This window comes from Sus scrofa, chromosome 1 (assembly GCF_054392235.1).
Source record: "Sus scrofa isolate SSC_HxYL_T2T_F1_AM1 chromosome 1, Sscrofa_HxYL_maternal_Yorkshire_Landrace_v2.0, whole genome shotgun sequence".
NCBI lineage: Eukaryota > Metazoa > Chordata > Mammalia > Artiodactyla > Suidae > Sus > Sus scrofa.
The window spans coordinates 2,901,734-2,928,234 of NC_139383.1; the positions used below are offsets into that span (position 1 = coordinate 2,901,734).

A 26,501-nucleotide genomic window follows, 5' to 3' on the forward strand; every position below is an offset into this window, starting at 1 on the left:
TTTCCCGGCCATCCTTAAACCTAGTCTACAGATAAGGAGGCTTTCTGTGCAGATAAAGGTCTCACTTTCTTTCGTTTTGTTTTGTACATGGATCTCTTTACTCATCATCAGTTATTGAATGCTGACAATGAGCAAGGCCGTGGATGGAATCAATTTCTTGGTGAATGACTATCACGTGCCTGGACTTGACACGCAGGATTTAGGGCCCTCCTAGATGAGGGAGGGGTTACTTCCCTCCTAGACGAAGAATCAGGAGCTCAGAGAGGCCATTCCATTGGGGAAGGACACACAGCTTTTAGGAGAGGAGTTTGGACTGGGAACTAGACCTCTGTGGCTCCACCTGCCCTCTTCCCATGGTTTAATCCATCTGTTGTTCCTGCAGACCGGAGAGAAGCTTCTCAGTCAGAAGGTCTGTACCTTACCCTTCTCCACCCCACAGCACAGCTTTTGGGTGCTCAGTGTTCAGCGAATGAGTAATTGCTTGTGAGGAAAACCTGCATTCCTCATTTAAAAAAAATTGAAGTGTAGTTGATTTACAACATGGTGTTAGTTTCAGGTGTACAGTGTAGTGATTCGGGTATATATACACCCATATATCTGAACATATATATATTCTTATATATATTATATAATATATTTATGTATATATGCATACATATATATATTCTTTTTAAGATTCTTTTCTCTTATAGGTTGTTACAGAATATTGAGTATAGTTCCCTGTGCTAAACTGTAGGACATTATTGAATATTTAATATCACAGAGAGCAAACTTATAGTTACCAAAGGGGAAAGAGGAGGAAAGGTTAGGAGGTTGGGATTAACAGATACAAACATATACATTGCTCTTTGCAGTCACAGCACCTACCATAGTTCCTAACACTTAGAAGAAAGTGCCTGCCAAATTCTGTTAGAGCGAATCTAGGGGATCCAGTGATGGCTGGGACCCCGAGACAAACCCCCGGGTGCTGGCACCACCAGCTTTCAAAGATGAAGATGGCACACCTCCTTTCCCTGTAGAGTGTGTGCCTGGCAAGCCATTTCCCGCTTGCCTCCGCCTTACCACTCTTAAAACACTTCTACCCTTTAGTTCTAGCAGAAGGGCAAGGTTTGAGGGACCCTCTCTGGGTCCAGAGTGAGGGGCTGAGTGGGTCACAGCTCTGTGCTCTGCCAGGTAGATGGAGGGTGCCTGAGCACTTGCTCAGATTCTGCAGAACCTTCCAGAAGGTTCTGTGGCAACCACATACAGCCCACTCTCTCTTGGTCTCTTTTGGGTTCCTAGTTCAGTCTCATCCTTCAGTAGGCAGAGAAAAATGATGTGCATGCAGAGAAACGCTGCGTCTCATTTCTGACTCAGACGAAGACCCTAAGACGTGTCTGTGGGGGTGTTCACACATGTCCAGTGTGTTTCCCTTTTCTACTTAGGTCTGTGTGTAATGAAGTTAGAGCCTTCCAATACTTACTTTTGATATATACCATACACAATATGTATTTAATTCTGTATAAATATTATATGCAAATGAAGCTGACAGCACTAATGGCCTCAGAACACAGATTGGGACCTGAACCCACGTGCCAGGGCTCGAACCCAGCCTAAACCCAGACTGGGTCTTTAACCCACAGCTTTAAATTAGAATCACTCCCCCTGTGTCTGGACTCACTGAGGGTCAAGTTCTTCACGTCTCTGTGCAGAAGGAATTCAGCAAGAGACAAAGTGAAGGCAAGAAATAGATGAGGATGGGGGACTTGTGAGAGAGGCCAGCGGGCAAGCAAGGAAGCTCCGCCTCGAGGATCTGCTGGGCTACAGTTTTGGCCTCTAAGGGGAGTGGGGGTTGGAAAGCCGCCCCTCCCTTTCTGGGAGCAGTAGCTCCTCCTTGGTCTGGTCTCCGGTAAGGTGTGCATTCAAGTCAGCAGAAGGGGGGTCCTCAAACTCCTGCCCTTGGTTTGAATGTGAATGCAGGCCCCACCCCACGCCCCACCCAACAGCCCGAGGCCATTCTTGCACTCCCACTAGTCAAGCCAGGCGGCCTTATTCTGATGGCTTTTTTGAGCAATTTATTTACTTACAGTGACCTCCCAATGTCCCCCAAGTTTCCCTCATTTTCTGTGGTCCTTTATCGGGACTTCTAAAACTACCTCCATCCCTGTCACAAATATTAACTATATAACATACATTTTAAATATTGTGTATAACTTATGCATGTATATTTTATGCATAGTAAAGTATAATTAATAAACATGTATCGCCCTCCTTAATAATATGAAAGAAAGAAACATGAGGAAATACAGAAAACACAAGTCCTCTTGAGTTCTACCCACAGACTAACACATAGAACAATTTTGTGTACCTTCTTCAAACCTTCTGAATACAGTCATTCATAAGCTTATAGTTTTTCCAAAAATAATATTTTATTGTGGTTATTGTTTATAAACTTCCTTTAAAAAATTACTATGATTATCCTTCCATGTCAATAACCTACATTTATGTTATCACTCTAATATATACATGTAAATAGCTTAGCCAATCATCTGTCGTTGCCTTTTAGGCTATTTCGAACAGCAGTGTAACACAAATCCTTAAAGCCCAAACTTTAACTGCATCCTTAATTACTTCCTCAGGCTGAATTCCTGGTGGTTTAAGCACTGGCCTGAACTTTTTGAAGGATCTTAGTATATACTTCCAATAAACTTGTTCTACGGCTAGTAGTTGGAGGCAGATCCAGCCAACTTCCTCCTGACCTGAGCAAGCCTCTGTATGCAACTGCAAAATCTGTAGAAATGCAACATCTTTCTACTAGAAAATTAAATCCTTTCTGATGTGAATAGAATATCTTCATTGGAAAACAACGACTTGCGGGAACTCTGAGGTTTAAAGATCTCGCTGTGGCCCCCGATGTCCTTGGAGGATGAGGAGAGCTGATTCCGTCTGAGGGTCCTGGACGTTTAGCCTTGAGTGGATGATGTGTAACATCTGATCCTCTCCGACGGGACCCTGTGCTCTAACTGGTGAGGGCTGGAAGCCAGGCTTCTTTCTCCCTTTGCACTGTTTTCTCTTTGCTCTTTTTTCGCCAGTGCAGGGAGCTGCAGGGAGAGTATGTCCAGGGTGTGTCCAATCTCACAGCCAGGATTTCCAAATTAACTGCAAACTCTGAGTTTTTAAAGGTCATTTGGATTTTTTTTTTTTTTGACCTCCATTAAAAATGGAACATTTGCATTTGGGAAGAATTTAGACATTGATAAAAACCCCAGGGAAGAAACCAAAACAGCAGTGGTTTCTCCATACCAAAAGAACACAAACACATTTAATCCTACATGAATGTGGCTGAGGGGTGTCTTTTGTTAGGTAAGAAGGGATGGGGTAGCGCCAAGCAAGAGCGAGGTGACCTGGAAGCATAATTGGCTCCGTCTGCCCGAACCCCTGGCCTTGCCTGGACTTGGCGTCTCACATGCCAGGGTCAAGGGCTGCGCCTTGCAAACGTTGCTAACCCTGCGCTCACCTCACTCTGCCAGGGCAGGTTTCAGGAAGACACTCAGGCCGAAGGCACTTGGGAAACCAGTGTCCCTGAGCCGTCCCTCTGGGGGCAGCAAGTCTTTGCACGTTGGCCAAGAGATAATTTTTTTAAAAACTTTTATTTGGAGACAAAGAATGCATGGGAGCAGGTGCATAGGGTCAGGGAGAGAACAGGGCCTACACTGCAAAGCAGAAAACAGACAAGTTAATGGACCTGATCCTGCTTTAGTCTTGATTAGGACTCAGCAAACTTTCTCTGTAAGGGGCCAGCAGTAAATATTTTAGGTTTCATGGTCCATACCATCTCCACTGCACCTACTCAGCTCCGCCCTTGTAGCATGAAAGCTGCTGTAGACAACACAGGACCAATGAGCGTGGCTGCCTCCCCAGAACCGTTTGCCCAACAGGCAGAGTGCAAGCAGCAGTGTGTTTAGAGTGCTGTTGCTTTCTAGGGTGATGAAAGATTATCTAACTACCTGTGATGTTAGAAGCCAGACCTACAAAGACACAGAGTCCAAGGCTTGTAGAGAATAGGTCCAGAGAAGTAGTCTTGTCACCAGGAGGCTTCCAGAGTTATCAATAGCAAGGATTTCTGCCCTGGTCAGAGCATTACATTTGCTTTTGTCCCCATGATACAGTTCAGGCAATGTTGGAAAGATCAGATTGATGAGCCACTAAGTGACTATAGCTCTAAAAATAGGATTGTAAAGATAGCGTCCGATGGTTGGCAAACCGTGGCCTGTTTAGTTGGCCTCTTTCTGTAGAGCCCGCAACCTAAGAATGGCTTCTACATTCACACAGGGTGGGAAATACCAGCAGGAGGAGGAGGAGGCAGAGCTGGAGGAAGAAGAGGAGCTGGAGGAGGAAGAGAAAGAAGGAGGTGCAGGAGCTGGAAGGGGGGAGGGGCAGCTGGAGGAGGGGCAGGGAGAGGAGGTGGAGGAGGAGTTGGAGGAGGAGCAGCTGGAGGAGGGCGGGGAGATGGAGGAGGAGGAGAAGAAAAAGAAGGAGGAGGTACAGGAGATAAGAAGAACCAGAACAGCAAGAGCAGCCGGGAGGAGGGGGAGGCACGACCCTGAGACCGTGTCCCTGGAAGCCTCACCTCCTTGCTATTGGCCGGGGCGGAGGAAGCCCGCCTTCCGGCTGGAGAGCGCAGAGACCACGTTGCCAGAAGACTGCTGGTCTGTGCAGGGCCCCTGCGCTCTCCCCTCCCCTGATAGGAAACGCGGGGCGGGGCCCGGGGGCGGGGCTGGGGCCGCTGATCCAGGGTCCCAGCGAGCGAGGGTCCCTGAGGTGCCTGCACCCCCAGGCCAGGTGTGGGACCTACTGGGCTGCCCTGCCGCGAGGGAGGGTGCGAGTTCACATCCTTGTTCACAGCCTCGCGGGCAGACTTCAGGCGGGAACAAGGCTCTGACTCTGATTTCCTCTCTAAGGGACCTGGTCCATCAGAGAAGGCAGGTGTCAGACCCGCCCGCCGTGCTTCCTGACGCAGCACAAAGAAGGGGAAGCTTGCATCATTAAGGTGGGCTTGTGGGGGAGGAATTCCCTTCCCACGTTTATTCCAGAAGAGAGAAATGTTTTAAACCGCGACAAATTGCCATGTCTGTGGGTACAGAGCCCTTCCCAGAAAAATGTGATTTACATTCACGCTTCTGCCGTTTGGCAGGAGCAGATTTTCTGTCATGCGTCATTGAAAACAGCTCTCTGTAACTCATCACAAGGTTGCAAACACATCCGTGGAGAGAATTGGAGTCTGTGTCACTTGCATTATTGCTTTTCAAGTGTCCACCCTTTCACCGCGAGGGAGGCTTAAAGCCTGGGAGGAGAAATAGTCTGGCTAAGCCATGTTTCTAGGAAAAGAGAGCATAGCCAAATCGGTTTAAAAGTGTAAACTAACAAGTTTTATCTTTTGCTTTGGTATATATTCACAAATGGACTATTTAAATCTATTTTCAAATGCAAGTGGTTTAAGTGCAAAAATCAGTTTGAGCAACTTTTTAAGTTGTAAATCTCAGTTGAACTGTTGGAAGTAAGATAAATATTGTTGGGGAAAGAAGCATTTCTGGTACTCCTCCTGTAGGCAGATAATGGGATTTGTAATCATTGAAGTATCAATAATATTAAATCTCGATTCCATAGAAATTAATGGTGCTTTGAGGTACATTCTGAATGGAAATAAGCCAAAACATTCTATTCACTTGTTTTAGAACTGAAAATGTATATTACATTTAAATTAGCCGTATTTTCAAACACTGTTGTAATTTAAGAATACACAATCCTGGAGTTCCCATCATGGCACAGCGGAAACGAATCTGACTAGGAACCATGAGGTTGCAGGTTTGATCCCTGGCCTCGCTTGGTGGATTAAAGATCTGGCTTTACCGTGAGCTGTGGTGTAGGTTGCAGACGTGGCTTGGATCTGGCGTTGCTGTGGCTCTGGCATAGGCAGTTTCAGCTCGGATTAGATCCCTAGCCTGGGAACCTCCATATGTCATGAGTGCGGCCCTAAAAAAGGACACAAGACCAAAAAAGAAAAAAAAAAGAATACACAATCCATGAGTGGGGACAAGGAATATATGGGAACTCTGCGTTTTCTGTTCAAGATTTTTGCTAATTTAAAACTGCTCTAAAAAATACATTTTATTGAGGAAAAACCACGTCCAAGTTTGCTCCCACCTTCCATAGAATTCCTATCCATGATGAGACCATCGTGGTTAAAAAATTCCTATGGCTTCTAATATGTGGGATTCAAATTTATGTCGTTCAGTCTGTGTTTTTTTTTTTTTTTTTTTTTTTTTTTTTTTTTTTTGTCTTTTGTTGTTGTTGTTATTGTTGTTGTTGCTATTTCTTGGGCCGCTCCCGCAGCATATGGAGGTTCCCAGGCTAGGGGTCCAATCGGAGCTGTAGCCACCGGCCTACGCCAGAGCCACAGCAACGCGGGATCCGAGCCGCGTCTGCAACCTACACCACAGCTCACGGCAACGCCGGATAGTTAACCCACTGAGCAAGGGCAGGGACCGAACCTGCAACCTCATGGTTCCTAGTCGGATTCGTTAACCACTGCGCCACGACGGGAACTCCCAGTCTGTGTTTTCTTATACTACCCTGGTATTGTTGGATTACAAGGTTATTTTCCTTTTTGGAGCATTAAGTGAATTTATTTCAATGGGGTTCCTGTATTTATGGAGCCTCATCCCTCAGTTGGGAGCAGGGGATAGGTGCCTCCCTAAGAAAGCAGAAGTTAGGAGGGACGACATCCCGAGACACAGACATCTCAGACTCAGAGTAAGTGGGTACGTCGGGCTGTTGAGATCCAGAGGTGGAAGTGATGTCTAAACTGGTCTAAGATGGGGAGCATTTAATGGTATCGATTTGGGAAGGATGGGGAGATTGGCCTGGAAGTTCTGGCTTTGCCTGTTCTCATGACAGATTCCAAACTTCTCTGTGCTTTGCTGAAATGACACACAAAACATCTGACTGGCTCTCCTCCCTTCACGTGATGCAGGGAGCACATAGATTTACAAGTGTAGAGGCCAAAGTCTTACTCCAGCGTTTGCTTTGATTCTGAATGTCCACCGAATCTTAGGTATGGAGATTGTGCTCAGGTGTGTAGCAAATACTCTGCAGCCGTCCTCTTCCTGCTTCTTTGCCGCTGGCAGAATCTCAGTGTGTTTACCTCCCAAGGTTCCGGGGACCGCGGCTGCCTTCTAGTCGGGGCTGAATCATCACTGACCTGAGACAACCATGGCCATTCAGTTCCCCCATTAGCGATAGTTCAGCAGTGGCCATGTAACCCAGGCCCAGCCTCTGTGGCAGGACACGGCTGCTGGGAAAATGGTTTTTCCCAAAATAAAATGAAGTTTGGGGTGAGAGCCGCGACCCTCCTCCTCCCTGGGCTGAGTGCAGTGCTGGAAGTACCGCTGCCGTCTTGCTGCCATGGAAGGAAATCCAGAAGAATTTCAGCAAAGCCCCGCCTTTGAGCTGCTGAGTTAGCCAACCTTGGAACTACCCAACCCTGAGACTGCTTATGTCCAACTATTTAAACCATTTTTCATAACACACTCTGCTACCTGTAACTGAGACTATCCTATCAACAAGGAACCTGGACAAGAGAGATGACTCTTCGAAGATCCTCAAATGGTGAAGACAGGGGTGGCCATGTCAGTTAACAAAGGACATTATTTTCATTTACTGTCATGACAGTATGGTTGGTTCACATCCCACAGAGCAAGTTAATATTTAATTTGTTTGACAACCACACAGAAGAGATAGAATTGTTAGTAACTGCTGAAGACCAAAAGGAATCCATGTTTGGCTTTGTTTTCTTGTTGCTACACTCTTTTAACCCAGAGCCGTGCCACATCACGCTCAATAGAGACGAGAGGTGAGAGTACGTGTGGATATGGCACAAAGCAGAAAAGAGAGGCAGCAGGAGGAAAGTGTTGGTGCTTTCTTGTTTTCTTTTTGTCATTCGCTTTGGCTGCTGTGTTGTCGTGTAAGATGTAGCCAACAAAAAGGCTTGGCCTTAAATTCTGGTTTTGAATCTGCGTACTTACTGACCCAGTTATAGCGAAAAAGAACATGTGGAACTCAACTTGGAATTAGGTCATAGAGTCTCATGACGCTTGACAGACATCTTTTTTGGTACTGGCAGATTTTGCAGAAACATGTTTGGATCAACAGATTGCAAATTAGAAACTGGCACTGATTCCCACAATTGCTGACCACCTTTTTAAAGAACATTTAAAGCGGAATCATTATACATTCCCAAATTATTGTTCCCATAGCAATGCTAACACAGCCACCTTATGCAAAAGTAACTGCTCATTGATTGTTGTTTACATCTCAATTTAAAGACTAGTGTTTCAGGCCGAATGGCATGGCTAGACAAAACTTCTTTTTCTGCTGGACTCATACATTTTATTTCCAGGATTGTCTTAGATTTTGGAATGTTTTGGAAGTACAACCAGAAATAGGAATTAAAAACAATGACCATCAAAATGTGAAAGGTGCCCACGGCTTTGAACCCCAGTGTCTGAACAGACAGAGTGAGGTACTGAAGAGGCAAGAATGCTGAAGAAGCTTTGAAGTATGCTCATGGCCGTGACCTAGGCTCATAGCAATAACCTTGGCTTGTAGGGAAGCAAAAGCCAGCCCAGTGATGCAGCATTGTGGCCTCTGGTTTTATGTGCAATGCCCTGAGCACTCAGCCTGCAGGAGCCTTTTAGGACTGGCCGAGTCACTGGAAATAGAAATCAAGGAAGATGTCACAGTACTTGGTACTTGGCAGGGGAGGTGCCTTCCACCTTCCTGGGTCCTGTAGTGTTGCTGCCTCTCTGCTGCAGAGAAAACATAGCCTGAAGTGTGACAAGTTCCAGCAGGGGTGAGAAGGCTCCCCGCCTTCTTTAGCCCTCTGTGATTTGTAACTGCTCATTCTACCCTTCACATGTAATGTAGGGTCTGTATCAGGTTTTAGGATTTCATTATATTTTCTTGTCTTATTCTCAAATTATTTCTCATTCTTTTATACTTATTTAAAAGTCCCCTGGTTGGCTTCTCTAACCATTACAATTTGAGAGATGAGGCCCTGTCTTCTCCCATAGGACTCAGTCTTACACTATCTTGGGGACCCAAGAGGCCAGGCCTTCTCCTCTAAGCCTGGTTCACACATTTCTGGTTGAATTTGAGCAGTGAGAGGACACATTTTCCTTTTGCAAAACAAAGTTGGCTTTGGACACACTCTGCAATTGGAACTCCGTGCTCTTTGTTAATTATCAAGTGCCTAAATTATATTTGGTTATTTTGGAAGGAAAATATGCAATAAGACAATATGTCTGTGCCTGGAAATCAGTTTACTGACATTCCATTCTCTAAATTAGACTTTTTCTCTACAAACATCCTGACCACATCTGTCATTCAAACAAACCAGTTGTGAGAGGCATTGGGAAAAAGCATGGAATCCTTTCTAGGTTTCTGGGCTAAAACGTACTTTAACATAGCCCCTCTGCTCCTATAACTGTCTCTTCCACACCCGTGTGTGTTTGAGACCTTCTTTTATGAGATCACATACTCATGGAAATATTGATAGAATGAAACCAAGATGGGAGTGCTCTCCTGAATTTTGGCTCTGCCATGTGGTTTGTGGAAGGAGAAACCGGCCTTTCATGGTTCCTGCATCTCATCCTCTTTTCCCAGAGTGGCTCCTGATGCCCGAGTTGGTGACGGTAGGGCTGGACATCGTCCATCCCACCCTCTCCCTCAGGGCCTTTGTGCAACTGCTGCAAATCCACCCATGATGCCATGTCTTCCTTTGGCATCTGTTCTGCAGCTGGGAGACTCTCCATGGCATAACACAAAGGGCGATCCGGTTCGTGTTGGAAAGCCCTTGAAGATGAAAGCTGCCTTAACAAGGTCAAATCCTGGAAACTTATTGATGAAATGTCCTCATAACTCTTCATGAAGCGGCACTGGGTACATCAGTCCTCTAAGGCTTGGAGGCAACTGTGAGGACACTCAGGAGGAAATGTCCGTTTGTTTTCCAAGTTAGTTTAGCTCATTGGTGACATCATAAGATCACTGTCACCTAGGCAATGGAACATGTTGCTATGGGAACTGCAAAGCTGATAACGCTGCTTCAAAATGTTGACAATTGGAAAAGCCTCTCTTTTTTTCCTAAGTCATGCCCATAGGGATGCATGTTTTGTTTAAAATGTTAACGTTTAAAGTTTGTTCATATAAACTATTTGGAAGCAAATAATTTGTGTCTCTTAAAATATTTAGAATATCGAAATTTGGGGAAAAGTATAACCATCTAGCTGCATTAAAAGCTCTTGTGTGCTGGAACTCTCACAGGCCTGATGAGCCAGAGTTGTTATAAAGAAGATATAAAATCTCCCTGCAAAGCCAAGAGAAACACAGCCATGTGGACTGGCCCATCTCATTCATGTCTTATCCTGGATTCAGGCCACTGATGAATGGTTTATGCGCAGAGTCTTGGTGCATTTCTTTTAGGTTTCACTTTCATCTCCTGAGAGTTCCTGCTTTCACAATGTAGGTTATAGAACCATGACAGTCTCTTCATGAAACCATGACTACAGCCACATGCCATACGCCCCCAGGTTTGTATCATTCCACAGACATGGACGTGTGCACATATGTGTACGAGTGCACGGGTGTACACATACATAGAGTCAGTCCTCATTGGCATGTAGTTGGGTTCCGTGGTCACCACAAACATGGAATCAGTGAACACTGAACCACTGCACCCACTGGAAATTCAGGGTTAGGTTCCTGCCAGACTTTGGTCACACTTTTTTGTCTATTGATAAATACAAAAACTTATTTTATGTGTGTTTCTGTTTAAAGAGACCTTATTTAATATACACTGTTGTTTCATTGACATTGAACTCACAGCCAATTGCACTGTAATCCTATGTGTAAACAAAATGTATCTAACAAATGTATTTTCCCCATAAAGTACTAGACAACACCTCAGCGCCAAACATGGGGGCCATTTGAAAGACTTAAATCACACACACGCACACCACAAAAACGTGGGGAAATGTGGCTCTAAATAGACCAGAGAAGGGGCATTTGCTTACAGTATGAGCTGAAACAAGAAGGCAGAGTTTCACTTTGTTCAGCCTCAGCTGGAAATGCATGTGTTGGGAGACAAATTTTTCTCTTCTCTGTGTGTGGCCACATGTGAGCAAAAGCACCACAAGCCTGACTTGGGGTGACAAATACGTTTTAGTGAGTAGGCGAATTCACAGATATGGAATCTGTGACAGATGAGGACCAACGGTATGTGTGTATATATATAACATCGATAACATCTTCCCACCGGCTGGAAGATCTGGCGGTGAACCACGTGGAAGCCAGGGCAGACCTCTGCCAGAGAGAAAATACCACACACTTGCTGTCCCTTGAGCACTTCCTTCTTCTGAGCACTCCGGGAGTGAGCTCCCCACTCCCTGGCTCCTCAAGCACTGGCTTTTATCCTCCTCACAAGCACCTACTGTGCGTGTTGGAGTGATGCTTTCTCCCGGGCCCCGTGTCCAGGGCAGTTCTCCGCAGATAGTGGGTGAGCCACGCATGAGAAGATCTGCAATACGGAAATGCTTGTGTCAGGAGGCTGGGGGTGGGCAAGGCTCATCTGAAAGATGTTATTGGTCTGTCTCCCTTCCGTGGTTTTCTTTTTGTCTGGTTTACTGGCTGCCCCAGCCATCGTGCAGGTGACAGAGTAATGAATTAGCAGTCTAGAGACTGTGCCAGGTCTTGCCTGTACAACCAGGTAGGAGTTGCTCTTCAAGTCCTCATCTGTAGAACAAGGTCCTTTGTTTAGGGAAATTCTATGATTCTAAAGTCCTTTTTGAAAAAAAAAAATTAATAATGTAATTCTGAGAAACTTGGATGGAATTGTGTAACAAAGTACTTGCATGCTCTTTTAGAAACCCTGTTCTTATCATTTTTCCCCCCCTTAGGGCTGCACCCACGGCTTATGGGGATTCCCAGGCTAGGGGTCGAATCAGAGCTGTAGCCACCAGCCTATGCCACAGCCACATCAATGAGGGATCCAAGCCACATCTGCAGCCCACACCTCAGCTCACGGCAATGCTGGATCCTTAACTCACTGAGCGAACCCAGGGATCGAACCTATGTCCTCATCGATGCTAGTCAGATTCGTTTCCACTGGGACGTTGGGAACTCCAGGAGCCCCATTCTTTTTTTTTTTTTTTTGGTCTTTTTGCTGTTTCTTGGTCCGCTCCCGCGGCATATGGAGATTCCCAGGTCAAATCGGAGATGTAGCCTCCGGCCTATGCCAGAGCCACAAGCTGTGTCTGCAACCTACACCACAGCTCACAGCAACGCCGGATCGTTAACCCACTGAGTAAGGGCAGGGATCGAACCCACAACCTCATAGTTCCTAGTCGGATTCGTTAACCACTGCGCCACGACGGGAACTCCAGGAGCCCCATTCTTTATGAAAGCATTCAGGAGATAATGCAATATGTGCTTTTTATGTTCTCCATTTAAAAGTTGACTCATTTGAATAAAAATTTTTTTGATGGATTTTATGAATGTTTTGGGTTTTCAGAGCTAAATGAATTTTCGAGTTGTGATGGCATCACAATTCTTAAAAATTGTTTAATAGCATTAAGATTAGGTAGGCCGTTTTGTGTAGGTTTTTAGTAACTGAAAAAGTATAGGTTGTTAGCAGCACACTGGAGCATGTACTGCCCGTAGTGCACTCTGTTAGTCACTATAATTATACTGGTTCTAGACACAACAGCACTCTCAGTTTTCAGTTGATGAAACCAAGGTTCATAATGGCTAGGATGTCTGCTCCACTATTCAAATCCAAGTATCCAGGTCCCATAACCTACATTCTTTTCCTTTGGCTTTGCAAAGTATAACACTCTAAATGTGCATTAGATTTTATTAGCAAAACTTGGAACTTATTTTTTGCAATTTTTAACTCCAGTGTAGTTATAAGATCTAGTATATGGGAATAAAAAAATTGAGGAAGTAAACTTATTTTACTAGGAACCAAAGCTTCATCCCTTTTGCAGAACAAAATTAGACTTCGGAAAAAAAAAAAAAAAAAAACAAACCCAAAAAACAAAAAAACCCCAAGATGTTATTAAAAGAAGCTTTCAAATATAGTTTTTATTCTGGTAGTATTGCTTTTAAGCTGGTAGATGCTATATATGTTAGTTGCCTTGTGACTCTCACAAGCGAAAAGCACTGTACTTAGCAAATTTGTCAGCAATTTATTTAGATGCCGTTTGACTATCTGATGAGCAATCAAAACATTCCCATCTGTTCCTCAGGGAGAGTCTGAATGTAAACATATCATTCCTTCTGTTCAGCTCCTGGGCACCCTCTCTACCTTTCTGAGTCTTCTGCCCAAGTTGCTTACCTTGTCACCGACATCCCACATATGAAAGGTTCAGCACTTCCTTGAGTGCTGCTCGCCATTGGTCACCTTTCTCTCCCAGTCAGGATTGTCCTGTCACATCGCTTCACATTGATCACATCACCTTTCACTCACCAAGTGTTTATGGAGCATTTAGCTTACGCCAGACACTATTCAAGGTACTGGGAACACAGCAAAGAGGAAACTAGAGTAAAATCCCTGCCTGGAGCTTACATTCTGGTGGAGAAAAGAGAAAATAAACAAGAGATGGGGACTGGGTGTTGCTGGTAGACCCAGCAGTGTGCGCCAGAGAGGGACCAGGAGGAGGAAAGGCCACCTGAGTGGATGAGACTGCCGGGGCACAGGAAGCTGGGGACCAGTGAGGGAGGGGTGGGAACGGTGCTGCCGTGGGGGACAGAGCACAAGCGGGAAGAGGACTGGAGGGGGCAGGTGCAGGGAGGGACTGCAGGTGGCAGGTACGGGGAAGGACTGTGAGCGGCAAGAGGCCCTGGGCTAGTGGCCCAGGTGGGACCTGTCCAGCAGCCGGAAGCAGAGGGTAACCGCTGCGGGTAGAGCTGGGGATGGGCCGAGGGAGCTGGACACGGCAGCTTCCAACAGTAGCCACAGAGACCACGTGGAGGTTGCGTTCCTGACCCTTTCCAGTCGGGCCGCATCAAGGGTCCTCCTGCCCGCGTGGCTTCCTCCCAGAGAAGGAGAGGAAAGCATTATCCTTTCACCCGAAGACAGAGGGCCATGAGCTCCAAGCACGCACTCTGCGGCCAGGTGGGCCTGGGAGTTCCACAGGGTCTCCTCAGTCCACGGGGGGGAGGGCGGGGCCTCCGCGGGCGGGGCGGGGCCTCCGCGGGCGGGGCGGGGCCTCCGCGGGCGGGGCGGGGCCTCCGCGGGCGGGGCGGGGCCTCCGCGGGCGGGGCGGGGCCTCCGCGGGCGGGGCGGGGCCGCGCGGCTCACACCCAATCCTGGCGCAGCCTCGCTCACCGCCCGCCGCCATCTTGAATCGCGGTGTCGCTCGGTCTGCGCTTCCTCGCGAACCCGAGTCGGTGACCCGCGCAGCCTTCCCGAGCTGGGATCTGCAGTGCAGCGCGGGGCCTCTGCAGGACGCCCTGCGAGCAAGTGAAACCCGGCCAAGCGCAACGGAAAAGAAAAGGTAGACTTTGCTTTATTCCCCGGACTCTGTACTTTTATGGCCTGGGAATTGTTAATGGGCTTTGCTGGTGACAGTTGAGCTGCTGAGGAGAAGAATGAGGCCTGAGGGGGGACAGAGGAGTCCTGGGCATCAGGACAGCCAGCGGGGAGCAGGCGGTGGTGCGGAGGGAGAGGGGGCGGTGGGGAGGACGGAGATGAGATGGGAGGGCGGCTGTGAGGTGGGAGGACGGTGATGAGGTGGGAGGATGACGGTGATGAGGTGGGAGGATGATGGTGATGAGGTGGGAGGATGGCGGTGATGAGGTGGGAGGATGGCGGTGATGAGGTGGGGAGGACGACGATGAGGTGGGAGGATGGCGCAGTTGAGGTGAGAGGGCTGTGATGAGGTGAGAGGGCGGTGATGAGGTGGGAATAAGGTGGGGAGGACGGCGATGAGGTGGGAGCGTGGAGATGGGGTGGGAGGATGGCGCAGTTGAGGTGAGAGGGCGGTGATGAGGTGAGAGGGCGGTGATGAGGTGGGAATAAGGTGGGGAGGAGGGTGATGAGGTGAGAGGACAGCTAGAGGAAGTGGAGCAGGGACTGCCTGCAGGGCCAGCAGTGAGAGGGCTGACACACAGCGCAGGAATCTTGACAGGGGTCGTGTTTGAGAGAAAATCCTTCAGGAAGGAGAGGAGTTAGTTCGGTGTCATTCAGATGGGCCCAATTATGGTGGATGGAGGAAGTTATCAGCACTACTGTACATAAAAGAGACAACTAATCAGCATCTTTTAAGAACCTATAATGGAAAAGAATCTGGAAAAGAATAGATATACACATGCAGGGGTAAAACTGAATCACTTTTCTACACACCTGACACAACATTGGAAATCAACTCTACTTCAATAAAAAAAGAAGTTATTCAGGAGAGGACAGGAGCAGAGTAATAATTATATTATTGTGGGGACAATTGCCGACTTCCAGCCCCCTTTCGTGCTGGGCTCCTCCTTATTCCTGTCACAGGTGTGAATGCATGTGACTCTCCGCCCAGAGGTGACTGTTGCTAGAATGTACATGTTAAGGAGGCTGTGACTCTTTAAAAGGAATTTTTCCCAGGTGGGGTCCCCAGGGTCTCAGGCCTGGGTTGCCAAGAGCAGTCATGAGGGACCAACTCTAGCAAAAGCCCTGGGACTGAGAGGGCCTGCATCAGCTTCCACTTGGAGCCATGGAGGTGGCCAGCTACAAATGCCTTTTAAATGTTGCTCCCAACACTTCTGTAACTTATCAGGCCATTGCTTCAGGTAATTTTATCTTGAAGCCATTTTCCATTTTATTTCTTATTTGCCTGAAGGGATAATGTCCTCGTTAAGCAGACAGGAGCTGACAAGGTGAGTGATCATAAAAATGTATTATAACTTTGTAAAAGTTCTCACCCAGCACCCTCCCATCATCAACTCAAGACCTATTCTTGGAGTAATTAAAATCCTATGATAACTGAAAAGCATCTCTTCTCTCCTTTTTCTTCCTCTGGCTGGTCCTGACCAGAGGGCCCTAGTGAGAGTGGCTCTGATAAAGTCAGGATCTTCTTCAGAACCTGCAGCATAATTCATTTTACCCAGAATGGATGTGGAGCCTCCCGGTGCTTCCAAATTGGGCTGCACCAACTCTGAGACTTTTGTGTTCCGTTTTCTCAATGCTCCAATGAATTATCGAGACAAAGCTTTGTGTCAAGATAGAGAAGCAGCATTTTTCAGACCTGCATTTCTGGCTGCGAAACAGGAGCCCAAATCCTAAATGTGTCTATTTGGTCAGCTTTCAGTTCAAACAGCTATTTTGGAAATGCAGAGTTTGCAGAGCCTGGTGCCTCTCCTGAAGTTTAAATCTGAGCTGTTGTCACCAGTTACAGGCTATGGCAGATGGCTTGCGGTGTGTAGAGGAGGACAATGGACAAGGAATCGACGAGAGAAAAGAGCAGCACGCGCCCTGGTTCAGCAACTCCAAGTTGCCATTAAAAGTGTATAATTTAACCAGACTCTATCCTTAAAAATCCGTGCTCAATTAAAAGCTGTTTCCAGTCAATGGGTTGTGACACAGAGTTTCTGTGTTCTAGGAACACCTTCTACCCTTTAGACAGACTGCCTTTCGCCCTGAAAAATGGCATCTAAAGCCCCACTGTCAGCTAAAAGTGTGTAACATTGGTGGCACCTCCAGGTTTCATGGCATTTCCTGTCTCTTCACCATGTATAGGCTGTACATTAAAACTTCCGAATTCCTTTTTTCTATTTTCAAGGGTTCCCGCACCCCAGTTGACAATGGAATCCACAATTATAATAAGCAACTTCCAAACGAAATTAAGGGCCCTACTTTCCTTATAACCATTGCTCTTTTCCTTGTAATTCTTCAAAATGGCCCAAGACATTTTAAGTCTGCCATGTGACTGCCGTCTTTGGCTTCTATGCAGAAAACAGTGCCTCTTGGTTTCGTCATCTGCTGCAAATGGACCTATTCCCCTCTCATTTCTCAACCCAAGCTGTGAACCTGTTGCTGGTGATAATTTGTAGTCTGAGCTCTCTGGGGTCCAGAGAGAGCTCTGCAGGTGCCTATCAAATGTTCCACCTGAGAAAGACCAAGCCATACTAAATCAAGCACCATGGCTTGACTCAGCTTTCCAAGTTCTGCAGCAGAACAGCACCCCCTCCCCCACCAGGAACAGAACCTCCCATCAACAGCTTCATCCCTCCCCCTGGTTTTCTCCCAATAATTTTTGTGAGGATTGCCTGGGGCTGCCAACTTCCATTTGACATGGCTCATTCCTCCTCTCCCAGCTATTTGCTGAAATACAGGGCTTCCTCCCCCTCTTGTTAGAACAAAACTTGTTAGGAAGTTGACCCTAGTCTTCTGAGGCTTCCTCATGTTGTCCCAAGGGCTGTCAGGTAATTTGTTAGTTTGTTAGTTTAAATGGCAGAGCTAAAAGCTTTTCTCTAACCAACTGACTGGTTTCCCCTCTGCCTCTGAGCAAGCTTCATTCTAGAGTCAGAGATGTCCAGGCACAGCCTGCTGAGTTCATTAGTGTCTTAATTTTGGAACCTTCACTGGGTTTTCCTGCATCTCTGACGGAAGATGAGCCTCAGTGACACATGAGGACTTCTGTGCCTCGCTGGTCAGCACCACTGTGCTGCTGGGCTGGAGCCTCCATCCCCACATCCGTGCTTACTTTTCCAGTCTCACTGGTGAAGAAATAGGATGAGGAAGAAGGAAAGAATCAGAGGCAAGGAACATGGTCTAATGGGACAGTCTATAAGCCTGAACGTCTGAGTGTCACCTCCTTTTATGCGAGTTTCACAGCTGAGAAACTGAACCCACCCAATCCTTGTTTTGTCTTCACACCACAAGGCTGGGATGGGCAGAGGGCCATCAGGAGAGAGCATGGCTCCCACCCTGGAGAACCCCTCTAAAGTTGCTTGCACCAACGTCTAGTTCCAGTAGCATGTGGCCCATGGAAAATGCAGCTGCCGTTAGTAACTGAGGTTCTCAGACAGCCTTGCCCTCGCATCCTTGCTCCTAGCACATGCTCCTTCCTGGTTCGCCCACCACAAACCATGTGACACCTCTGAAGAAACAGATACGTGATGACTGACATCCTGAGTCTCTGCCCACGACAAGTAGGCCCCTGCAGTCACTGGGCCACAGTTCTTCCCCCAGTGAAGGACCCTGCAGGCAATGGAGCTCCATGGCTTACAGCAGGATTTTGGCCCCCATCACTAATGGTGTCCCACTAAGTATGTGCCAAGAAGACACCTGTTAAGCCTAAAACCTAATTTGATATGTGGAAGATCCATCTTCACATAAGACCCAGACTGGTGACAGTTTGGTTTACAGAGAGAGGGTCACAGTCCCAGAGGAGAGATCTACCCAGGAAGGGTGCTCAATGAGGAAGACAGCTTTATCGCCTTAATCCTGCAGCATCCACCCTTGACCTTCATGGTCCACTTTGGCCTCAGGCTTTCTCCCAGGGTTTAAGTGAGTGTGTGGGTATTGTCATACAACTCTCCTAGGTCTTAAGTGTACAACCAACATCCTCACTAAATGAAATTACTTTGTGTAGTGAAGGTGTTTGGCTTTGGGTAAAAGGCTTAAACTTTCTTCAAAGCATCAACATTACGGTACTCTGGAAATTGGATGGTAGAGGTGGTATTTCCTTTTATACAGACAGTAGGCACATACTATTACATAAAAGTTCACAGGGTGGTTAGTAAAATAATGAAAAATGTGAAATATCTATATCTAAAAAGGATAAAAGAGTTTAGCCACATATGTGAAAGAAGAGCTAAAAAACACACAAAAACCTATTAATTCGTTGACAGAAATTATTCTTTGGCAGTCATTGTTCCATAGAAGTCTTTGAATGGGTAAATTTTGAGCTGATGGAAAAGGGAAGAAAGATAGAACATGACTCATAGGGTTAAATTCTTTTAGGATAATATTCCATGGATACGCACAAATGAAGTACTAGGTGAAAAAAATAAGTGAAATTAGTGGAAATTTAGACATTCTCACTTAGAGAAAAAGTGAGGTATAAAAATAATACTTTTTTCATACACATTTACATTCGTTTGTTTAATAATCTGGAGTATAGGAGGTCCTTGCCATCCAAGGAGACTTGGAACCTGGGAAAAACCCCCTTAGAGAGATTCTTCCTAAATCAGGGACCAAAATGGTATCATAAAATAGGGAAAAAATATTGAGTGAGAATTTTACTTTGAAAAATTAAAACATGTCATTATATCTTATATTCTAAAAATTTAGGTATTAATTTCATTTGTGAGTTCTTTTCCTTACTCTTGGCCAATGACCTTCCTTCATAGCTTATTGCAAAAAAATAGACTCCATCATGGAAACTTCCTTATCTCTTCCCCAGCTTGCACACATCCACACTCAGACAGGTCCCTTCATTCCCTTCTGTTAAGACACATGAGATCCCCTTACCCCTCCTCTGGCGTTCAGGACCCCACCCCCCTCTTTTCCCAAGGACTTTGTCTTGCAGTCCCTCTCCTCTTTACCTTCACTTATTCCCTGTACTTGATCATGCCCTTCAGCATAAAACATTGCTCTTGTATCTTTCATCTTTGATAAGACAACCCTCCTGAATCCCAGAATCACCTCCAACTACTTCCTCCCTCTCTACTCCACTCGGAGGAAGATATTTCCATCCCCATGTCCTCAGCCTGGACTGTCCCCTAGCCCATTGCTTCAGCTCTCATCTTTGGAGGCATCCTTATGAAGCTCCCTTGTGACCCCATCTTCCACATCCAGGGCTCACTTCTCAGTCTTCTTCTCAACTCATCATTTCAACATAGTTGACCACTTCTTCCTTTAAGTGTACTCTTCTCATGTTTCTGTAACACCTCACCTCCTATTTCTTCGATTTCCTAGCTATTGTTCTCAGTTGTCTATCTTTGCTAAATTTTGGGGTACTCAACCCTTTTCAATATTTACACTTTCTCCCCAGGGGATCGCATCCAAAATAACAGTTTTAAATATTATTTTTGTGAAAATAACTTCTAAAATTTTACCTCCACCTTTCATCTTTTCAACGAGTATAAGAATAGGACATGCAAGGTTTTCTGGACCTTTCCACATGAATGTCACACTTAATATGTCCAAAGGAGGATTCTTTTTCTCTTTCAGGCTTTATATTTTAATAAATGGCACTAAATCTCCATCCAAAACTAGTAACCGTCTCTGATCTCTCTCATTCCTTTACCTGTAACAATCAAACCTTAAAGAAATCCTGTTGTCTTTGCTTCCAAAGTCAATCCTAAATCCATTTACTTCTCTCCATTTCCAGTACCAAAAGCCTTGCCTTGTCTGACTTCTGTCTGAAGTAGCCTTCCTTCTGGTTTCTGTTCTTTTTCTTGTCCTATCACAGCATAGTCAGAGCACTCAGGGACATTTTTTTGGAGATGGAAACCATATGAAACTCCACTGATTAATATTCTCCAGTGGGATCCCAAGGCACAAGAATGAATATTCAAACTCTTTATCTTACTCCTTGCTGTAAAATTCTACAAAAACTGGACCCCACCTAATTCATCAACATTCTGTAACTCTCCATCACCCTACTTCAGGTTTACTTAGCAAGTACAGCAACGGGACTTGGTAATGAGTTAAACATAGGACATGAGGAAGGAGTGGCAAAATGACCTGGGTTTCTGCCTTGCTCGATTTGATAGGGTGTTAGACATTGACGCTTGTTGCTGTAAGAAATAGGCCACCCCAAACGCTCAAATACAATAGAATTTTATTTCTGATTCACATAAGGTGTGTTCCTAATCCAGGCAGATGTCCCCCGCTCAAAGATTCAGGGACCCAGGCCCCTTTCCTCCGAGTCCGCCACCCTAAGGTCTCATATTACCTGCACTCAGACTGTGGAAGAAGAGAGTGTGGAGAAAGCACATGTGCTTGTAGGTCTTGGTCCAGAAGTGAATGTGAGTGTTTCTGCTCACATCCCACTGACAAGGGCCAGGTGTGAGGCCACCACTGGATGCAAAGTAAAGCTGGAAAATACCATCCTTGGTGGGAAGGCACTTTCCAGAACTCTCTTCTAGACATGGAGAACACAAATTCCAGTGATCATCCAGCTAGCTCTGTCACAGATAAGCGTCTCTGACACAGAACATGGACACTGCAGAGAGCCAGTTTTGGGAGTGAGCATCATGGGTTCATGTGACAGCAAGCAAGGTGCAAGAAAAAGCACATACTTTGGGGTGAACTATCTATGCATTTGATGCCAAAACTCACCAGTCAATTTGGGTAAAAAGCAATTAGTCAACTGATGGTTGGACTAATTTTCAAAGGAAATTATTCATTTCCCAGAAGCTGTTTTGCTTCTTATCTATTTCAGCATCACATAAGTTCAACCACTGAAGTTCAGATTCAAATCATGGCATACATTCTGTGGATCTCAGAAACTAGAGCAGCAGTCAGAGGGAGGGACATGTGATTAAGATGGAGTGGGCTGTCCTGAACAAAGATTCTGGAAAGACCATGAGCTTATAAGACAGAAGTGGAATCTGCATATGTGGGTCAATGCAGTCAATGAATTGAAAAAGGGCCTTTCTTTGTTTTATTCAATTTGGAAATAAATATTGATCACTATTTCCTACAGCTCACGCAAGTGATGGAGGAAAAAAGGTGATTGAGACTATTTGGAAAGCCACTTTGACAAGGGAATGTATGAATATCTCTAGATACTCAGACTTTAACAATGAATATCAGATCAGCTAATATCATTGCACAATTTTATGTGACAGGACTGTACTTAGTAATGGGAACAAATAAAATGAGAAAAACACATCCACTCCGGGGAATTATACCATCTGGTGGAGAGGTAGCAAGAAAAGTTGATTATCTTAATGGCCTCTGCTGATTTCTAAGGCCAGGTGAGAAGGCCTGAGCAGAGCACCACGGGACAGAAAGGGAAGAACTCCTGGCAGACTTGGTTTCTAGAATGAGTCTTAAAGGAATAGCTGAGAGAGGTAGGAGGCCACTCCAGGCAGAGAAGAGAGCCAAAATCAGGATACAGTTGAAAAATCAGTGTGGGAGCACTGGGCCATTCTCCATCGGTGCAGGGTAGACAGCGACGGGAGTGGGCAGGGGCGCAGGGATGGGGAGGTAGGCCAGGCCAAGCCCAGAGCTTTGCTCGGGACCTTGGGCTTTACTTGTGTTTCTGGGAGCCACTGGATGCCTTAAAACAGAAGAGAACACAGTCATTTGTTATATTTTAGATGGCTTGCTCTGCAAAGTGTGTTTGAAGAGATCCGTGGTGTGGAGGCAGGATAACAGGAAAGAAAACCCGCCCTTTGCTGCTTGGCGTGGAGTCCGTTCGTTGGTGCATGCATCGATTCATCCAGCTAGTGTTAGGAAACATTGGTGTCATGCTGTACCTGGCTGGGTGCTGAAGATGTGACGGAAAATGAAAACAGGGTCCCATCCCATAGAGAAGGCGCTTCCTGCTGGGTGAGTGTGGAATCACCGAAACTTGCCGTTAAGAATTAGGTTGACAGTTCGGTGTGTGTGCAGGTGCTGAACAGGCTGGGACTTCAACATTCTCGATCTCATGCTCTCGGCTTCCCACTATATTGCTGCCCACACACAATACCAGTGACCTGAAACGGGATCTCTCTACCAGGTAAGAGAAGACCAAAGCCTGGTTTTAATCACTAGCTTGCTTGGAAAATCACACCCTGTCGTCAGTATTCTGCTTAGTCCAGGGAATGTCTTCTATTCACTCTGTGTGACTTTGCTGTGTTACCTGGTAGCCACCTGTGTGTATGAGATGTGCTGAAGAAAGGGGACGTTTGCAGTTTTCTTTACAGAGTTGTGATCGAATTTGGCCTTGAGAATAGAGTTTGGAAGGGGGACTCAACTTTGTCACTGATCTGTTCTCTACTCTTTTTTCTGTTACTAATCATACTCACTGGGCTTGGAAGGGGGGTCTTCCAAGACTCACACTCACTCACAGATGTTCATACTCCCCCAAGCTAAGTTAGAGGCTGTCTTCTCCCCTCCTCTACAGTATTTATCACATCATATAATAATTGCGTTTGCTTGGAGTTTCCGTTGGGGCTCAGTGGTAACGAACCCAACTAGTATACATGAGGATGCAGGTTTGATCCCTGGCCTTGCTCAGTGGGTTAAGGATCTGGCATTGCCATGAGCTGTAGTGTAGGTCGCAGACGAGGCTCGGATCCGGCATTGCTGTGGCTCTGGCGTAGGCTGGCAGCTGCAGCTCTGATTCAACCCGTAGCCTGGGAACTTCCACCTTCAAGGCCCTGTCCTTTCCTGTTAGCTGTGTGCATACAAGAGAGAAAAGCAACTTCCTGCCCACTGGTTGTCTTTACTCTTGAGTGATAAGTGGGAAGACCCCCGTGGTCCCTTCAGCCCGAGCCTTTCCCCCTGAGGCTGGGGCTGCAAGGTCCCGGGATTTGGCCCAGGTGGCCTGCATCCTCAGCAAGCCTGTTGGAGTCCTGCCTCCACCCTCCTGGCATCACAGTCCCCTTGACTCTTGCCAGCATGACTTATCAGATTGCTCTGACCAATCGGCCTTTCCTGACGAATTACGCAAAGGGCCAATGAAAAATTAGTGTACAAAGAGAGTCAAAAAGAAAGGAAAAAAACAGGTTGCTGAGCAACCCAACTCCGTAAGCAGTAAGCAGAGGGAGATGCTATTTTTACACCAGGAAGGTGGCTGCAGTTGATTTTGTAGCAAACTCCTGGCCTCAACCACTGGAGTGACCTCCTGGAGACCTCCCAATGAACTGCAGAGCTGCCAACTGCCAGGGGTAGGTCTCTGATGAAATGAGGCCTCTTCAGAAAGGGCTCCACAGCAATTATGTCTCTCAGAGTGCCCTGTGCTCTTCCTGCAGAGCACACATCAACGTTTGTAATTATAAAGGTATTTGCTGGGTTTTGTGAAATCTCCCTCTCTGCACTGGACTGGAAGCTGGCGGAGGGGAGGCACAGGGCCTGCTTCTCTTCATCACTGTTTATCGCCAGCATGTATTACACCGGCTGTTCACAATAGGTCTCAATCTTTGTAGAATGAATTGATGAATGAGTGGAAATTAGATTGATACTAGTACGTTGGATCTGATTGTCATGAAATGTCATCTCTAGTCAAAATGTGGGAGACCATTAGGATTTCAAAGGTTTTTCTGTAAGTTGCTAACAGAAGTATTTTTCAACAACAAAATACCTAAATGCTGGTACCTGCTGTGTGCTGTCCCCTAAATTAGCCAGCATGCTTGCACTGGGAGCACCCAGATCTGTGAGTCGCCATGCTATGTGACCTTGGAGCTCAGCTGGGAAAGAGAAGATGAGCCAGGCATGTGGGCTCTTCCAGGGGGCCTGCGCAGAACAGCAGAGCAGGGGAAGGGGCTGGGGTGCCCACCGCTGGGGGAGCAGTAGCTGTGTGGTCCTGGGAGGCCTCCGGATCAGGTGCCTCAGAGAGGAGACCTAAGAAGCGAGGGGCGGCTGTGCAGACACAGCAGACCCTCCCCTTGCCCTGGCTGTGCCCCAACACCGCCTTCTTGCTCACTCTCCTGCTCCGGCTCCTCACCTTTCCCGCCAGCAGATGCTGGGAGGCCCTGCCCTTCCGTTTGGTGGGTTCCCCCCTCTCCTCTGTCTACACACACCTGTCTCTGGGTGGTTTCACCCAGACTCAAGTTCTTAAATCCACACACAAATGTCTCCCCTCTGGAACTCATCTCCAGACCTCAGTTTGTAAACCTAGCTGCGGAAGCCCTGGCCAAACAGCAATGATTTCTGCATTAAGCTTCCAGACACAGAGGGGTCATCCTTTCTCTAGGCAATTTGTTTCACTCCTGGACACTCTTGAGTTGTGAGGAGGGTCGTTTGCTTCTCCAAGTTCCTTTTGGTTCTGGAACCCCAAAATGCCCACATTCTTGTCCAACTGATGGTTAAACATCTCAAGGTAGCTATTGTGTGTCTTTTAGCTGCCTCCTTGTATGTTTCCAGACCTTTAATAGATACTTGATACGTGCATGTTAAGTGTAAAGCATGGCGCTAGGTGCTTTGGTTACTGAAATGATGGTCACAGAGTCTGTCCTCTGGCATCTCGTGGCTCGGTAGGGGCAACAGGCTTTGTCCTGCATGAGCTAGGACATGGTGAACGTGCTGCAGCACCGACCCCAAATGCAAGGGGGCCAATCAGACGAAGTGCTGCTGAGGGGTGTCCGGGTGGCGGTCCATGTGGTCTCAGGGCGGAGCAGGCCTGTGGAGGGTCAGTAGGACTCAGACGTGGGAGGCTGGGGAGGCTGAGAGACTGTGCGGGAGAAGGTAGGAGGGACTGGCACAAGGGGCCAGGAGGAACTCTTGTTTTGCTGCTCGAGGACCCTGGGTGCCTTAGTAGTTCTCTGGGCCTTTGTAATGAACTAGGCAGCTTCAACTACAGAAATGAAAAGTCCCAAGGTCTGGAGACCAGATGCCTAAAATCCTGGTATCGACAGAGCCGTGCTCCCGAGGGCTCTCGAGGAGGACCCTGTCTTACCCCTTCCAGCTTCCCGTGGCTCCAGGTGTCTCTGGGCTTGTGGCAGCACCGCTCCAGTCTCTGCCTCCATCTTCACATGGCCGCCTTCCCTTGGTGTTTGTGTGTCTCTGTTTTCTCCTCTTTTGAGGACACCAACCACGATGAATTGGACTCACTTTGGTAGAGTATGACCTCATCTTAACCTGATTACATCTGCAAAGACCCTACTTCCAAATGAAGTCGCTGGAGGGTAGAACGCCACCATATCTTTTAGGGGGACACAGTTCCATCCACAGCAAATGGATAGTGGGAATTAGGTAGGAGGGTAGTCTCAAGGCAAACATATACTTCTTTGAAATCCAAGCTAAGGAATTCAGTCTTTATTCCTTAGGCCTGTGGCTCTAAGTCTTGGCTGTTCATCAGAAATACCTGGAAATCTTTTAAAAATGCTGATGTCTGGATTCTGCACCCAACCTGCATCAGAATCTGCCTAGGTGTTTCTGACACTTAACCGGGCTTAGAGCCACTCCTCTGGCTGACCAGGACCTGTTTCCCTCCTTATGACATCAGTTTTAGGACACCTCAAAGTCTCGAACAGTCACACCGAAGTGTTTTCTAGAGTTTCCATTCTAAAATATTGCCCTCCAAATGGAGTATAATCCCCACAAGATTGTGTGGCCAGCCCAAGCACACTGGGATGATGGTTTATTTTGTTCTGTTTATTCCTCCTCTCTGGATGCGGTACAATGGTGGTCTTTTTCACAGTAGCCAGATCTGCTCTTGGCTCCATGCAGTTTGTGGTCTATTGAAACTCTTCCCACATCTTTCCACATGAATGGCTATAAATCCAGGTTTTCCCTATCCAGTACTTGTGCAATTGATTTT

General features: G+C 46.6%; 2 protein-coding genes and 1 non-coding gene across 12 annotated transcripts in view; all 3 read left to right on the plus strand.

The window, feature by feature from the left end:
- The window catches only part of PDE10A (phosphodiesterase 10A), a 568,650-nt gene that overhangs the window by 49,650 nt on the left and 492,499 nt on the right, over positions 1-26,501 (plus strand). The window lies entirely within an intron of this gene.
- Positions 1,638-16,645, plus strand: LOC110256592 (uncharacterized). Its single transcript, XM_085021944.1, has 3 exons — positions 1,638-4,688; positions 4,941-5,029; positions 16,467-16,645. Exons 1-2 carry the CDS (start codon positions 4,291-4,293, stop codon positions 5,026-5,028), a joined length of 486 nt encoding a protein of 161 aa, XP_084878070.1. The 5' UTR covers positions 1,638-4,290; the 3' UTR covers position 5,029; positions 16,467-16,645.
- Positions 16,446-16,522, plus strand: MIR9831 (microRNA mir-9831). The gene has a single exon (NR_128518.1). It is a non-coding gene; the product is annotated as a microRNA mir-9831 (primary transcript).

Excerpts from the sequence above, each read along its gene's own strand:
- LOC110256592 (XM_085021944.1), top strand. The coding sequence starts at position 4,291 with ATGGCTTCTACATTCACACAGGGTGGGAAATACCAGCAGGAGGAGGAG. Across the intron at positions 4,689-4,940 it reads ACGTTGCCAGAAGACTGCTG|GGACCTGGTCCATCAGAGAA; the intron begins GTCTGTGCAGGG and ends TTCCTCTCTAAG.